Source organism: Pan paniscus, chromosome 21 (assembly GCF_029289425.2).
Source record: "Pan paniscus chromosome 21, NHGRI_mPanPan1-v2.0_pri, whole genome shotgun sequence".
Classification (NCBI taxonomy): Eukaryota; Metazoa; Chordata; class Mammalia; order Primates; family Hominidae; genus Pan; species Pan paniscus.
Genome location: NC_073270.2, coordinates 44438521 through 44455102, shown reverse-complemented (window position 1 = coordinate 44455102; position 16582 = coordinate 44438521). Strand labels below are relative to the sequence as shown.

The 16582-nt window shown below is 54.5% G+C and overlaps 1 protein-coding gene across 1 annotated transcript; it reads right to left on the bottom strand.

Moving 5' to 3' along the window:
- On the bottom strand, positions 1-4948 carry SLC32A1 (solute carrier family 32 member 1). The gene is made up of 2 exons (XM_003825885.5): positions 4281-4948; positions 1-1923 (listed from the first exon to the last, which is right to left on the bottom strand). The coding sequence occupies exons 1-2, from the start codon at positions 4668-4670 to the stop codon at positions 736-738; spliced, it is 1578 nt and encodes a 525-aa protein (XP_003825933.1). The 5' UTR covers positions 4671-4948; the 3' UTR covers positions 1-735.
- Positions 4949-16582: the final 11634 nt, after the last annotated feature.

The window sequence follows — 16582 nt, the reverse complement described above, 5'->3', positions numbered from 1 at the left end:
AAGACTTTGTCTCTTCTTTATTTGCGGATATAATTATGTACCGCACTCTAAATTAGAGATAGATTTTTTTCTGATATACATTTCATCTTATTCACCACGAGCACACCACACGCACAGTAGAACAGTTCCACACCTGATAAATTGCACAAGATGAGAGTTTAGATTCCTGAAAACCGGCAGGCAAGCTGGCCCCGCCGCGGCTTCTCGCCTCCCGGCTTCGTTGAAGGAAATCGCCCACCCAAAATGGATTTCCCAGTCAGCCTTTCCCGCTGCAGGGTTGAAACGTCTCCGGAATGGGAAGCGCTCTTGCTGGAAATGGCTGGACGCTGTAGATTCCGAGCTCTGGATGGATGTGAAATATTCCCCCAAGGTCAAGTTGCCACGCCTGCGGGCTGCGCCCCCTCTCCCTCCCTTCCCAACCCCCTCGATGACTGGAACCAAAGTGTCGGGGCCCCACTTGGAAGGACAGAGAACCCTGCCCGCAAATGCACCCCGCCTCCCCCCAAAACCAGGGTGTTGTGGAAAAGAAAGGACAACAGAAACGCAGACGCGATGGATCGTGAATCCCTATCCCCTCCCATCCCCCCCCATCCCCGAATAATCAGAAACTAGGAACCAGAGATGTTTAAAGCTTGGCTTCCCAAGCGCGGCGGCAGGGCGCACTGGGCTGGTGGGGGCGGGGTGAGGGGAGAAGGGAGAGAGCGCAGAAGCGCGGCGGGGGCTCGCCCTTGCGCCCTAGTCCTCCGCGTTGGTTCGGTAGGCCTCGATGAGGCCCTCGAGGGAGTGCACGAAGCCGGACACGCTGCAGATGCCACCGATGACGAAGATGGCGACGTCGAAGAAGACTTGGTGCCACAGCAGCTTGCGCCAGAGCAGGCGCAGGTGAAAGAGGCTGGGCAGCAAGAAACAGAGGCCGGCGCCCGTGAGGCTGCCGGTGAGGCCCATGAGCAGCGCGAAGTGCGGCACATAAATGGCCATGAGCAGCGTGAAGACGACGAGCGCGCAGCGCAGCGTCAGCCCCCAGGACTTCAGGCGCCCATCGCCGCCGTAGCAGGCCGGGAAAAAGGCGCGGCTGCCTTCCTGGAAGAGCGACTTCTCCAGCACCTCGACAGCGGCAAAGAATGGCAGAGGATAGGACAACAGCGCCTTGGCCACCAGAAAGATGTTGACCACGGCGCGGATGGAGCCGGGCAGGTTATCCGTGATGACCTCCTTGGTCTCGTCGGCCCAGGTGAGGTAGGCGACGAGCGCGAAGAGGCCCTTGAGCACGCAGGCTGCGATGTGCGTCCAGTTCATCATGCAGTGGAACTCGCTGGGCTGCTGCATATTGCCCTCCAGCGAAGGCAGGAAGATCTGAGACGTGTAGCTGAACACGATGATGCCAATGGAGATGGGGAACTTCTTGACGTCGATGTAGAACTTGACCTTCTCCCAGGCCCAGTCGCGCGCCCGCGATAGACAGTAGGCTATGACCAGGATATTGATGACGAAGTGGGCCAGAGTGCACAGCAGACTGAACTTGGACACGGCCTTGAGGTTCTTAAGGAAGGCGCAAGGCAGCAGCACGGCCGTGGCGATAATGGACCAGGACTTCTGCGACACGGGCAGCCCCGGGAAGCTGTTGTACATGAGGTTGCCACTCACCACCACGTACAGGATGCACGTCATCACCAGCTCGATGATCTGCGCTACGTTCACCACTCGGCCGCCCAGCGTTGGGAAGCGCGGGGCGCAGCAGGCGTTAGCTATGGCCACGTACGAGTCCCGCACGCGCACCACCTCGCCGTCTTCATTCTCCTCGTACAGGCACGCGATGAGGATCTTGCCGGTGTAGCAGCACACAACGGCGGCGAAGATGATGAGAAACAACCCCAGGTAGCCGCCGTGCAGGATGGCGTAGGGTAGGCCCAGCACGAACATGCCCTGTGGGGCGGAGAGGCAACCAGACGCGGACGCTCAGCGAACTTGGCAATGGATGAGGGGCCCGGGGGGCGTGGCTTAACGCTGTGGCCCGAAGGGGGCGCTAAGGACACTGAGAATTGGGTCTGAGCCGCCGGGGAGGAGAGGTTAAGAGCAGGCTGCGGGGTGGATGTAGGGGAACTAATAGTGAGCCCGGGTGTCCAGCCAGAGATGGGGAGGGAGGGATGTATGGACGGATCTGAGAAGGAAAGGTGCGCTAATGGCTGGAGATAGCGAGAGGGCTAGGGTGGGAGAGGGCTGAGAATAGGGAGAAGCCACAGGAGGGAAGGGAGATACTTCGGGATGGTTTCTGGGGGCAGGACCAGAATGAGAAGTTGGGGGAGGAGATGAGAAGGGACAGAAGGGAGCGTGGTCGGAAAGGGGCTCTAAGAAAGGTAGTGAGCTGGGCCTGGGCCACTGGAAAGAGTGGGCACGGGATTTGTGGTGGGGCTGGAATGGGGCACGGGGGCTAAAGAGGGAAACTCGGGCGTCTCAGGCTCAGACCAGAGGAGGAAACGTTAAAGGCGGCAGTTGTGAGGCGAAAAGGAAATAGGCTAGAGAGGGAGAGGGGCTGAAGGTGGGGCAAAGCCCCTGGTAGGCAAGAACAGAGACAATGTGAAGACGCTTGGGGAGCAGGGCGCGGGGAGGAGGAAGCAGGGCGCGGGGAGGAGGAAGCAGGGCTGGAAATTGAGAGTCTTAGGACAAGGCTGGAGTTAGAGTGAGGCGAGGGCGAGACCTAAGGAAGGGGACTAAGTGGAGGCTGCGGAGGCAAGCAGGAGGAGGAGCTTGGCGGGAAGGCGCCAGGGAGGCCAGAAAGCCGAACCGAGCAAGAGTCTAGAACCAGAAGCTTCAGGGTCGGGCGGACAGGGCTGTAGGGTTTAGAATCCACACGGGGACTAAGAGCTAACGAAATCCAGGGTCCCGGAGGGCTACGAGCCTCCACCCTCCTGCCCTGGCCTCCCTTGGGGCCTATCAAACGGAGCCTTGAAAGACGCCCCGGGAAGTCGCGGGGCACAGCGAAGGCGGGAGCAGCCCCGGGTCCGTGATCCTGCAAGGACCTCTCGCCGGGCCCCGGAGCGGAAAGCGCCTTGGGTCGGGCCATCTGGTGTTCGGGGCCCGGTGGAGTCCTGCTTACCCCGATACATGGAGCAACCCCTGGGAGGCCTCTGCTCCCAGAAAACCTGCCTTCCGTGGCCCCAGTGATAGTGCGCTCCAGGGACGCCGCGGGGCCAAGCTGTAAGGGTCCGGGGGTGCCTAGAGCTGAAGTCTCCTTAGGCCCAGAAAGCCGCGGCCTGCCAGCCCCTGCTAGCTCGGAGGTCGTTGCCAAGACTCCAAACCTGCTCCCTGTGGAGGAGTCCTGCGCCGCCTGGTGGGGAGTGGGGGGTTAGGAATAAGGGGAGAGGGCCTAGAGAGCAGGGGCCATTCTTAGCCTCTGGAGAGGGCTTCGCCAGGGTCACACGGGGAAGAGCTGGCCGCCTCTTTGCGGTGCAGCCGGGATTTCGGGCGAGAGGGGCGAGTCTGTGCACAGGTAATGCCGGATTATTGCGGACTAAATGTGCTTGTGTGGGAGCATGTGTGTGCGTTCGTGTGTGTATACCTGTATGTCTCCAACAGGGCCGCACCCGAGGGAGCAGGCTGGTTTCTGTCTGCATGCATATGTGCATGTGTGTGTGCATATGTTCAAACGAGTATTCGTGTGTTTGGTATGTGCAGGTATATGCTTTTGTTTGTGGAGCTGTAGGGGTGTACGCAGGTGCATTTGGGGATAGTACTGTGGTCTATATATAGATACATGTCGTGTGCGCCTGTGCCTGCGCGTTTGTTCGTGGGAAGGGGGGCTGTGGGCATGTGGTGTGCCTGCCTATGTACGTGTGCGTGTCTATGCGTGTGTGCGGGGGGAGGAGACTCCGACCTCAGCGATTTCCCCTTCTTCTTTCCTCCCAAAAATGCAGCTGTGAATCCGTTCCAGAGTCCAAGACCAAACCGTGCCCTCCAATCCTGATTTTCTTTCTTTCTCATCGCTTCCTGCTCCCTCCCCCCATTTCCTTCACTTTTGCAGTGTCTCCGGACAGGTGTCTCAGACCGAACCTCAGCCTAGCGGTCTTGCAGCTGGTGCCGTGGGAGGGAGCGTGGGTTAGGGCGGAAGACACCGCCTGGGGGCGTAGGTACCCGCGCAGGGCTGGGAGGGATGGAGAAAGGGAGATTCCTGGGTACAGGAGGGGGTCTCCAGGCCGAGATCACCGGGCGACTGTCGGGGGCAGAGCCCTGCACGCTGAGCTGGGAGGGGGAAGGGCAGGCAGAACTGGGAATCCCGCGCTTACCTGGATGGCGTTGGTCACGTTCCAGCCTGCCTCCCACGCCGTGATTTTGGGCTTGTCGTGGCCCCCGAACTCGCCACCACCTCCCACCTGGTCCTTGGAGCCAGAGGGCGGCAGAGGAGCTCCGCTGCCTCGCTGATAATGGATGTCTCCCTCGACGGGCGCTTCAGCGCCCTCGTCCCCGCAGGGCTCTCCCTCGGCTTTCAGGATGTCCATCTGCAGGCCCTGGCGGTGCTCAAAGTCGAGGTCGTCGCAATGCGCGAAGCCCACCGCCTCCTCATCCGTGGCCGCCTGAAAGCCCATCCTGGCGAACATGCCGCTCATCTTGGCCTGGGACTTGTTGGACACGGACGTGGCCACGTTGGACAGCTTGCTGCGGAGCAAGGTGGCCATGGCGGCGGTGGGGACAGCGGAAAGGACAGAAGGACCCGAGGATGCGGGGAACGCGATGCAAGACGGCGAGGGCTGGGGGGCGCAAAGTCGCTATCTCCGCTTGCTCTCCGCGCGGCGCCCCGGGGCTCTCTGGCTCATGACCCTCGCAGCTGGCGTTCGAGGCTCTCTCAGGGCTGGACCGGGCAAGCTGGCAGCAGGTCTGGCGGAGCGGCGGCGGCGGCGGCGGTGGCTAGTGCACTGCGGAGCTGCCGCGGGGCGCGGGCTGGGCTGCGGAGGGCGGCGGCGGTGGCGGCGGCGGCAGCGGCGTCAGAGCAGCTACGCGAAGCTGGCGCGGCGCCCCCACCCGTGCGCAGCCCAATGCGCTCCCGCCCCTCGGAATCAGGCGGTGCGGGGGTGGGGGACTGGAGAGAGGAAATACCCGGAGGCAGGGGACGTGAGGAAGGGGCTAGGAGAAGAGAAAGGGGGCGCCGAGGGATTCAGAGGTGAGCTGGGGGCAGAAGAAGGGCGCCCTTGGGAAGGAGGCGGGAGGGAGCGCGTGAAAGAGGGAGCGCCGAGGGCAGGGGAGGTGGGGGGGCGAAGTGCTGCATTTCTAGGGGAGGTGCTAAGCTCGCATCCTGGCCCTTCCCACCTCGCCGCCGCAGGGTGGGAGGGGGCCGGCGTGGGCTGATGCTCTCAGTCTCCCGCCCCCGGACCACCCCCTCCAGAGTCCGGGAGCTGTGCAGCCCCAGATCCTCTGGCTAAGGACTGGTCTGGGCGCCCCGAAAGCCCGCAGGACTGAGTTGTCAGTCTCTCGCGGAGCGGGTCGTCTAGAAGTCAGTCTGTTTCCCTGGCACCCATCCTTCGCGCGTAAACCCGGCCGCGAGTCCCCCTTGGAGGTAGAAGTGGCTGGCATGGATCGCTCCCAAGGAAGCTCAGCCTCAGGCTCAGTCACCCGGGTTCTCTCCGCCCGTCCAGGGACGCCGCGAGGGAAGCGATTGTGCGGATCGCTCGCCACCAGCCGCTCTCCAAATGCGTGCAGAATGGAGGCGAAAGGTTGGCTTTTCTCTTTCTTTTCGTTTGGGGGGTCTGGAAGAAGGCAGGACTCTATAAGGACACCTCTCGTCAGCCTCCTAGCGGGTCTGCGAATGCCCACGCCGAGAGGGGCGCAGACGGGGCCAGGCGCGGAGGAAAGAAGGGCTCGCGGCGCTGCAAGGCGGAGGAAGCAGAGGCTCGCGGTGCGCTGGGGCCCTGCTCCGACGGCCGCCTCCAGGCGGTGAGAGCCTGGGCTGTTTGTGTTGATTGGGGTACGGGTGTGTGAGCGCGAGTAAGGCAGAGACCCAGAGATAAAGACCGATGCTGTATCAGACTCTGCTTGAGGTCGGATCAGTGTGGCCTCTGAGAATGAGGTTTGGTAACCGCGTGTGTTCTGTGTCTGTGTGGTTTTGCGCGCATTCCAGTGTGTGTGCCAGAGCTAGTGTGTTGGATTACGTATGTGTTCCCGAATGGGGTTGCCTGCGTTCGTGCCTGTGTGAGTCCCTTTGCAGTAGTCTCCGTGAGGGTCCGCTGCTCAGAATGGGTCCCTGCGTAAGTCCCCAGCTGATGTCCTAGCCGGGCTCCTCCTGAGCAGTAAACCGCAGGGCTCCACCTGGCAGTCCCAGCCAGAATGGAGAAGTAGCGGCTGTGACTGGAAGTGGGGGCGGGGGCGGACGGAAAAACCGAAGGAAACAAAAAAGGAAGCAGCTCCCCATCTCCCCTCTCCCGAGGCCCTTTCTCCCTGGGAACCCCAGTCCACTCTTTCTCTGCAGTATTTCTAGATTAGCTCACGTCAGCGCACAAGTAGGGCGGCCCGAGGGCTTTGGCCAGAGAGTTGGAGCTGCCAGGACAAGACAGGCTTCCCTCTCTACACCCTCCCGCCTCCTGCCACCTCCTCCCAGCCCAAGCCCCTCCCAGTCTCCCGGAGGAGGCTTCTCTCCAGATAGGGAACCTCCAGCACATTGGACAGAGATGCTCCTAACCTCTCCCCAGGTACCCCCTTAATTTCGAAGCTCTGGAAAGCCCCTAGCTCCTGCCTGGTGGAAACCAAGACAGAAATCCTCTTCTTAGCCTCCAGCTACTAAGACCAAAAAACAAAACAAAACAAAGCAAAACAAAAAACAAAACAAAAAAAGACTCCTCCATAGAACCGTCCTCCAAATACAGACACTCCAAGTCATGACAGGACCCAGAACAAAGACAGGAAAGAGATTCTTCCTCCAAACACAGAAATCCTCTCCTCCAAGGAGGCTTCTAAATAGAAGCGATCCCCCATCCGAAATTTGCCCTATACGGAGAGCCTCGGCCCACCCCAATTCTCAGATACAGGAAAGAGAGAGAGAGAATTTTCCCTACAGATTCCTATAGACAAAGATCTCCACATCCTAATTGCCATCCTCTCCCCTTCTGTTTCTGGTGAAATTCTTTGGCCCACAGGAGATGATCTGGGCAGAGGCTGGGTCTTTGTAGGATTCCCCAGTGCCTCCTCCACACCATTACACCCAGACCTTAGGATGGCCACTGATGCCTTCTCTGACAAGTGAGTCTAAAGTGGGCTGTGACGTTTTTTCATCAGTGAGAGATGGGGTCATTTATTCCTTCATTCAGTGAACCTTTTCACAGCCCTTCCTGTGCATGTGATTCTGTTCTGGCTATTTCAGGAATTGTCAAGATGACACAAGCATAGTCTCTTCCTATACTCCCCACTCCAATTCTTGGGTCTAGGAGGGACCTTAGAAAGCCCTGAGTCCAATTTTCCTTTCTGCAATGTTTAAGCCTCCCCCAAACATCCCAACAGAACCTCACATTTATCCTAGTTTTACAGACAAGAAAACTCAGGCCTGAGCAAGGAAGTGTCCTGCCCAAGGTCACACAGAATCCAGGTTAAAGCCAGGCTAGAACCCCCAGGAATCCTAAGGCTCTTTCCAGCATGCCTTGCCCTGCACTACCTCGTCTTGTCCTTACATTGTTTCTCCCTGGTTGTCGTTTGGTATTTGGCCACCTCATTGTCCAAAGAGATGAAATTCAAAATCAGATTCTAGTCCCGCTGGCTATAATTAGATGCCAGCAGTTGGGAAAGGAACTCCCATATTTCCCTCCTTTCCTGCTGTTTGTAATAAATGCCTCTTCCCAGGCTGAAGGCAGGTGTGGCAAACTCTCAAACAACCCACACTTTATTGAATAATTCTACCCCATCACATACTAATTCTATGACATTGACTACTTCCTTGACTTCTCCTAGCTTCCATTTCCTCATCTCTAAAATGTGAAAATAAGAATAACAGCCTCATAGAATTATTGAGAAAATTCAATGAGATCTCGTATATGAAATGCTTAACAGGTTCTGCATGCCCAATACGTGATAGCAATTATTTTATGATTGTTGTAGTGACTATACTCAACAGCCAGTTCTCATTGTGGGGCGGGGGGTGGAAATGGGAGTGCACAAGAAAAAGCCTGCGATTGGATCTGGGGGTTGAGTGAGTTGGAATATACAGCTCTTCTGTCTTTGAAGCTCTCTGTCCCTGCTCCTCACAGTCCCAAGCTGACCTGGAGAGAAGGGGAGGGAGGTCAGAAGCAGGGAGAGGGAAGAGCCCAGGAGACCAACAGGATGACTTCCCTTGCTGGTAGTGAGCTGGGCTCTGCCCTGGCGAAGCCATCAACCTCCAAATTCTCCCAAATAGCTCCTCTGGAAGGGTTCCCTAGGAGAGGATTTTGCAGTAGACTGGTCCCCTGAGTTGAAGCACAACACACACATACATTCACACAGAGCATGACAAGCCGATGGATAGATGTACAAAAACATGAGGACAACATAAAGATTCTAGTAGATTGAACAGAGCATTCTAATACATTGACAGAGCAACACACAGGTCATGAACAGGCCAGCACACAGACAGACATATGCAAGATTTGTACCAAGACTGCCTGCCACACAAAGAAATCAGGACAGACACTGGTGGGTCCCTCTGCATGGGCAGAGGCACCTGGACAACAGGCTCAGACACACAGCAGTGCAAGAACAGGTAAACACACGCACACACTGACAAGCCCCCAGACACAAGAAATCACACACACACACACACACACACACCCCGAGACGAGTAGTCAGGACTACTCTTGTGTGATCACTGAAGGGGAAAAGAGGAGAGAACAAAGGGCAGAAAGGGGCAGGGGACATAAAAAGGACCAAGCAGGGAGATGGAGATGGAAGCAGGGCTTGCTGAATGCAGCCACCAGCCAGTGGGACACAAAAGAGGCAGAGATGCCACAGCCTTCCTCTTTTGCTAATGCCAGAACCCAGATCTTGTGACTAAGAAACTAGGGACTGGGAGGGTATGTGGGGAGAGAGCAGGAGCTGTCGCTACCCGACCTGGGGGTGTCAGAGGGTCTCTCCTGCCAGGGCCACACAGGTTCCTACCTTCTCTCAGGACTTCCACCAAGCCTTGTGAAGCAAGGACTTCTGGATGAGGAGTTTGGATTAGGAAGGACCTGGATCGGATTCCCTGAAGCCAGGGCCCAGGTGAAATGCATGCACCCCCTCCTGACACATGAGCTCAATCTCTCTGCCTTTGATGTCTTCAGTACCCAGGGGGTTAAATGCCTGGCTAACAGAGATGGGAGTCACTTTGGGGGAATAAATAGGGTTAAATAGAACTGGGCTTATCTCCCAGAGCAGACAGCACCATGGGGGAAGGGGAGGCATGGAGCCCTTGAATTAATGGCCTGGAAAGCCAACATCATGAGCATCATTTCGGGGCTGAATGATCACAGATAGCCCCCTCCCCCTCCCCTGTAGCTCAGAGCCCTCCTTTTCCAGAGCAAAGTCAGCCTTGCAAGTCTTTTCCTGCTGAGGGGAAAGGCACTGGCTTCATAAACCACTCCCACCCCCAAGTATCCTGGGGCTGGGACATTGGTGAGGTTTTCCTATAGCTGGAGGGAGCCATGTTCACCTTTCCCCAAATCAAAACCCAATTTCCTGATGCTGTGTCCCTGGGCACAAGGGAGGAGAGGGGCAGCAAGGCTGAGGAGCCAGGTGGGAGCCTATGCATGGAACAAAGACCCTGAATCTTCTCCCTTCAATTGGACAAATCAGGTGGGGCCACTGACCATGTAGGTGCTGCCCCTGTGAGCTCAGGGTAAGACATATTAAAATACATTCATGACTGTGTATGTAGTAGCAGTTTTCCTTGCACACATAATGAGCATCCCATCTCCAGAGGTGTCCAGGCAGAGGCTGGATGTCCTATCAGAGACAAGGTCTAGAGAAGTCCTGCCTCAGGGTATGGGAGGCTGCATTTCATGACTTCTGGGGTTCAAGGTTCATGCTTTCTGGGCTGACAGCTCTGAGAAGGGGTCAGAGAGCAGGAGACATGAGGACCCAGGTCTTGCCCTCAGCAGCCTTTAAAACCAGAAGCTACCTGGAACTGAAGGAGGGGCCCTGGACGTGACTTGGTGGGTTAGACCAATGGTTCCTGCCCTTTCCTGAGAACACAGCTTCAGTTATGCTGGGAAGCAGGGGCATGTCAGCCGTATTCCCCACTGTGTTCCCAGCACACATTAGATGCTCATTCATGGAGATGAATTAAGTCAATGTTACAAAGCCATTTCCCCCCTCCCAAGAAACACACAACAGCCAAAATCCAGCTCTGAATTATGAATACTGTAGCTCTTCTGAATGGATTTGTCTTTTGTGCTCACATCATCTTTTATGTAATTGAAAGTCAGTCCTACATAGGTGTGTGAGATGTGATTTTTGTTAATCTAAGCCTTGGGATGCACACCCAGATTCAGGGATTCCTTGCAAGAACACTCAGAACCTACCAGCAGATTCTAGGTCTCTAGGAATCTGCGGGTCACTTGTTACACCTGGGAGAGACAGCTGTATTGGGGGCTCTGATTCCAGCAAACCCTGGGACAGGGATCCTGGGCTCCAGCAGTGCAAACGGGCTGTGTGTCTGACCTCCTACACTCTCTAGGTGCAGAGCTCGCCTTTACTGAGTGCTCTCTGTGTGCCAGGCACTGCTGAAAGTACACACTCAGGATTGTTTCCTTAAATTCTCACAATCCTGAGACTAGCCCACTGTCATCTTAGGAGGCTGCAGGCAGGGCCTGCAGGAATGGACACGGAGAAGTGGATAATTGGATGAGCATAAGCAGGGAAGAGGACGGTTGGGAGGAGTGACGATCACTGGGGCCAGGGGAGCTGCAGGTGGTCCTTGCTTTAGTTAGAAGCCTCAAGGGTCAGCCTTTGCTGGTCAAAACCTGCCTCCACCCAGATCTAGAATAATCTATCTCACTGAGTGCTATGGACTGAATTATGACCCCCAAATCCATATGTTGAAGCCCTCCCCCTCAATGTGACTGTATTTGGAGATGCCTCTATAGAAGTGATTAAAGTTAAATGAGGTAAAAATGGTGGGATGCCAATCTGATAGGATCAGTGTCCTTATAAGAGACACTAGAGTGTCCTCTCTCTTGATTTCTCTCTCTCTTCTCTCTCTCTCTCTCTGTCTCTCTTTCACTCTCATTCTCTCTCTCTGCCATGTGAGGACACAAGGAGAAGGCAGCTGTCTACAAGCTAGGAAGCGAGCCGTCCCCAGAAACCAATCCTGCTGGACCATGATCTGGGACTTCCAACCTCCAGAACTGTTAGAAAATGTGTTTCTGTTGCTTAAGCCACTCAGGCTTTGTCACTTTATCATGGCAGCCTGAGCTAAGACTGAGTGTTTCTGCCAGCCCTGACCTAGCTCAGCGACCAAAGATTTTTCTAGGTCACAGCCCCTGTGGACATCTGGTGAGGCTGCAGATCCTTCTTCTAGAAACACACACACAATATTGCACAAGGTTTCATATCCCTAAGCCCACCCATGGTGAGTCCATGGCCTCCAGCCTAAAAGCCCAATCTAGACATTTTTGTTCTCTTCAAATTCTGTTGAGAGCTGGAATCGGGAAAGATATCAACACTAACATTTACCAAATGCTTATTCTTTGCTAGGTTCTAAGCTAAGTGCTTCATTTCCCTGTGTCACAACATCATGGACAAGCCTCACACTATCTCCATGAGCATGGGTTGGTTTTATGTTTAGTTTATAGGTGAGGACCCTGGAACGCAAAGAGGTTAAGTGACTTGCCCATGGTCTCACAGCTAGGTAGTGGCGGATTCAGGAGTCGAACCCAGGATCAGAGCTGTCCTTATAACCTCAGCACTCTAGGTGAGTCTGCAGGGCAGGGCTTGGGTCTCTGGGCTCCAGAGAAGCACTGCAATCCAGATCTGACTCCCCGTGGCCAAACATCTCTTTGTGTCAGTTCCCAAGAATTCTCCCTGCACTGACTGGTATATACATCTATTCTGGGGCACCCCTGTCTCCCTTTTGACTACTGAGGCAACTCCTGGGACAGGGAGGTGGGAGGCATAGGGCCAGGTACATAGTAGGTGCTCTCGGAAGACCTTGTGGATTTCATTAAAGTCTGGGTGAAATCTGGCCTCAGTGGTCTGGACCCTGTATCCTGGCTTTCCAGCCCCAAGAACACATGGCTCTTTCCCATAGGATGTCTTAGACCTGCACAGCTGATAAAGGCTTGGTCTGGTGCAGTGGGTCACACCTATAATTCCAGCACTTTGGGAGGCCAAGGCAGGCAGATCACCTGAGGTTAGGAGTTTGAGACCAGCCTGGCCAACGTGGCGAAAGCCCGTCTCTACTAAAAATACAAAAATTGGTGGTGTGTGCCTATAGTCCCAGCTACTCAGGAGGCTGAGGCATAAGAATCACTTGAACCCAGGAGGTGGACTTTGCAGTGAGCCGAGATTGCATCACTGCACTCCAGCCTGGGCAACAGAGCAAGACTACATCTCAAAAAAGAGGCTCCCGGGACACATTTATTGTTTCTCAACCTAGGCTGTGAGAGCTCTCTCTCTCAGAATTGGTTAATTTTCTATTATATTATTTTATATTTATTTATTTATTTATTTTGAGACGGAGTCACTCTGTTGCCCAGGCTGGAGTGCAGTGGTGCAATCTCGGCTCACTGTAACCTCCACTTCCTGGGTTCAAGCGATTCTCCTGCCTCAGCCTCCTGAGTAGCTGGGATTGCAGGCACTCACCGCCACACTCAGCTAATTTTTGTATTTTTAGTAGAGACGGAGTTTCACCATATTGGCCAGGCTGGTCTCAAACTCCTGACCTGCAGTGATCCACCCGCCTCAGCCTCCCAAAGTGCTGGGATTACAGGCGTGAGCCACCGCGCCTGGCCAATTTTATATGATATTACTTTATATCTAAAAAACCTACCAGCAGATTCTAGGTCTCCTGGATGACCAAATACTGCTTTAATTGTCATGGGCCTTATGACAAAAGAACAGAGGGGGGCTAAATGCTGAACCATATTCACTGTGCAAGTGCGATTTCATTTCACCTACACACTATCCATCACGGTAAATTATTCGTGTTCTTTTGAAATGTCTGATATTGAGGCTTTGTTTTTGTTGCAATGGTATATTGTCTCCGCTTTTCCAATTGTGTAGAGCTAGCTTTCTGTCTGTACATATTTTCATAAAATTGTAATAAAGATAATTTGTCAATTGTTGACAGGGGGCTGTGACTTTTTTCCCCTTTAAACGTGGTTCCTGTATTACTCAAGCGTGAGAAGCACGCATTTAATTCATTCTGACCAAGTAGAAAATAAGCTTCACACATTGGTGCCCCACACACAGCCCCTGCCACCTGGATGGGTCCCCGTCCTCAGTTTGGCTCCCCCACTGCTGCCTTCGAGGGGAAATATGACAGCGTAATGAACAGTTGTACGACGTGCTATAAAAAGGCAATTAAGGGAACTATTGGACTGGGACAAGCCAGCGTGACCTGGTTAATAGCTCTGAGAGGAGCTGGGCCGTGGGGAGGGTGAGATGCAGGAGGGGGAGGGGCTTGCTGTTTCTTAGTGAGGGGCTGAGGTTGTTTTATCCACTGCCTGCCAAGTACCGAGGGGTCCCCAGGCTAGACTCATGACCACTGGGTCTAGGACCAGCCTGAGGCGGACGTTGCTTCAGGGTTCAGCTCTGGAATCAACTCTGCCGTTGCTGGTTGAGTGACCCTCAGCAGGTGACTCACGGCCTCTCTGCTTCAGTTTACTCATCTATTAAAGGGGGATAAAAATGATCACCCTAGAACTGTGCCCCAGCGGGGGGAAGAAGGGATGGGTCATTCATTGTTAAACTGGTCAGAGCTGGGAGCTGCACACAGCATTCAAAGGAAGGCATAGAGGAGGGTTTTACTCGAGTTAAGTAGGATCTCTCAGTACAGTGCAATCTGTGGCTGTACCTAATCAGCTCCCTGGGCTTCCCGCCCTCTGCAGCGTGAGTTCTTTGATCTGATCCCCTGCAGTCACCATGTGGTCACCACCTTGAGGCCACCCCTCCTCTTTGGACCCTTTCTCTCATCCCCTCAGCTCTTCAGTTCCTGTCTCCTTCAAATGCCACTATTTGTGAGTCACCTTTGGCATATGCCAACCTTTGGGATGGAGACAGAGAGAAACCCTTCCTGCCCCATCGGCATGCCTGCATCACTCCACTTCACAGTGCTGGTGGGAGGATTGATGAGACATCACATGGAATGTAGGTAGTGAAGCACCTGGCACTTAGTAAGTGCTCAATAACCTCTGGCTATTGTTATTGTTGTCATGATCGGAAAAGGTCTGGGTTTATATTGAACACCCAGCACAGTGCCTGACACATAGCAGGTGCTCAATACATATTTGGCGCGTGAATGAATGAATGAAACGTCCCTTGGCTCCATTGTCTGCACTCTGTGATCGAATACACTAATCCCTCTCTGAGCCTGTTATTCATTCATCAAATAGGCATATGACCTGGCCCCAAGGGCCAGAGAAGTGGCTCACCAGCTGTAAACTCCTGCCCACCGTGGGGACTGGTTCTGTTCACCCCCACATTCATCTGTGCCTGCCTTTTGGATCTCTGAGAGCTCAGGAGGTGCCCAGCCCCCCAACACGTGTTTATTCTAAAATAGGAAACCAGCAGTGCACGTTGGTCTGAAGTGCCCCTCCCCACAGCCTCAGATGGAAGTGGCTCTGAGAGCCGGCCTGACAAAGGAGCAATCAGGGGTGATTATGGCTCATTTAGGGACAGCTTGGTGATTGGCTGAGAATCAGCTTGCTCCTCGCTCCAGATGAAGAGGGCCTGAGTCCTTGGGCTCCTTCTCTCCAGCGCCTGGACAAGAGGGGGGCTGCAACAGGCAGGTGAGACACAGGAGGCAGCCTGTCACCCAGGGCGGATGGGCCACAGGCTCATGCACTAGCATTTCAGTCTGCATCTGTGGGCAGGATGCTTACCTTGTAGAGTTCTAGAGCCAGCCCTGGCCTTTTCCATCATCCAGCTGCTCCCAAGATGAAGCACAAACTCCCCCCACCCCCAGCCTGCAAGGCCTCATGTGTCCCAGCCCCTGCCTGCTTCAGTAGCCTCCTATGCAGCAACTCAACTGGATCTCCTTAGTTCCAGCTGCAGGGGTTGATCTGCTTCCCACCCTGACTCTCATTTACTCTCATTTCTGTGGTTCAGAACACACTTTATTTATTTATTTATTTTGAGACGGAGTCTTGCTCTGTCACCCAGGCTGGAGTGCAGTGGCACGATCTCAGCTCACTACTCCCTGGTTCATGCCATTCTCCTGTCTCAGCCTCCCAAGTAGCTGGGACTACAGGCGCCCGCCACCACACCCGGCTAATTTTTTTGAATTTTTAGTAAAGACGGGGTTTCACCATGTTAGCCAGGATGGTCTCGATCTCCTGACCTCATGATCTGCCCGCCTCGGCCTCCCAAAGTGCTGGGATTACAGGCACGAGCCACCACGCCCGGCCCCAGAACACACTTTATAGTAGACAGAGCTGAACTCAAATCTAAGCTCCACCGCTTTGTAGCTGTGTGACCAGGAAACACTTCACCTAGCAGAGCCTCAGTTACCTAATCTGCTCAGTAGGCATAATCAGTCCTCCCTCTCAAGGTGGCGGAGAGGATTACATTCAAGGTGATAATACATCTAAAACACCTCACATGCAATCTGTCCTTCATGGATATTAGCTAGTATCATCATTCATTCCTAGGTCACTGCTTAGATATTATTCCCTCCAGAAAGCCCTCTTCGATTCCCCAAGTTTTGGGTATGCCCCTCCTAAGTCTTCCTGCCACCCTCTGTGCTTTGCCCTGGCATGTTGCACATCCATGCGGGTATGGCTGACGTCTTTCTCATCCTTCTATCCTGGTGCTCAGCAAGAGGCTTCTATAAAGGAGGCTGTCCACAGGCCTGTGGACAAACCACTGTGCTGACAGCAAGGAACAGATAGAGATGCCTCTAAGGGCCTTGACCAGGGGAGGCGGGGCTGAGTCCTCAAACTGTCCAGCTCTTTGCTTCAGCAAGACCCGTCTCCTCATTCCAGCCCCTGCCAAGGTGTCTTCCACCCTCCTCTCAAGCTCCTCCCGAGGAGGCTTCCTGGACTCCCCACAGCTCACAGTGGTGTATACAGAAAATAGAATTTAACCTTCTCTCCTTCCATCGACTGCCTCTAAAGGTGTGAATTTGAGCTGAGTCTGTGCTCTTCTGTTCTTTTGAGACAGGGTCTCGCTCTGTCACCTAGGCTGGAGTGCAGTGGCACAATCACAATCACTGCAGCTTCAACCTCCCGGGCTCAAGCGATCCTCTCACCTCAACCTCTCAAATAGCTGAGACCACAGGCATCCGCCCCACACCTGGCTAATTTTTAAAACATTTTTTGTAGAGGTGGGTGTCTCGCCATGTTGCCCAGGCTTGTGCTGTCTTAATAATAGTCATCATAGACCAGGCATGGTGGCTCATGCCTGTAATCCCAGCACTTTGGGAGGCCGAGGCGGGTGG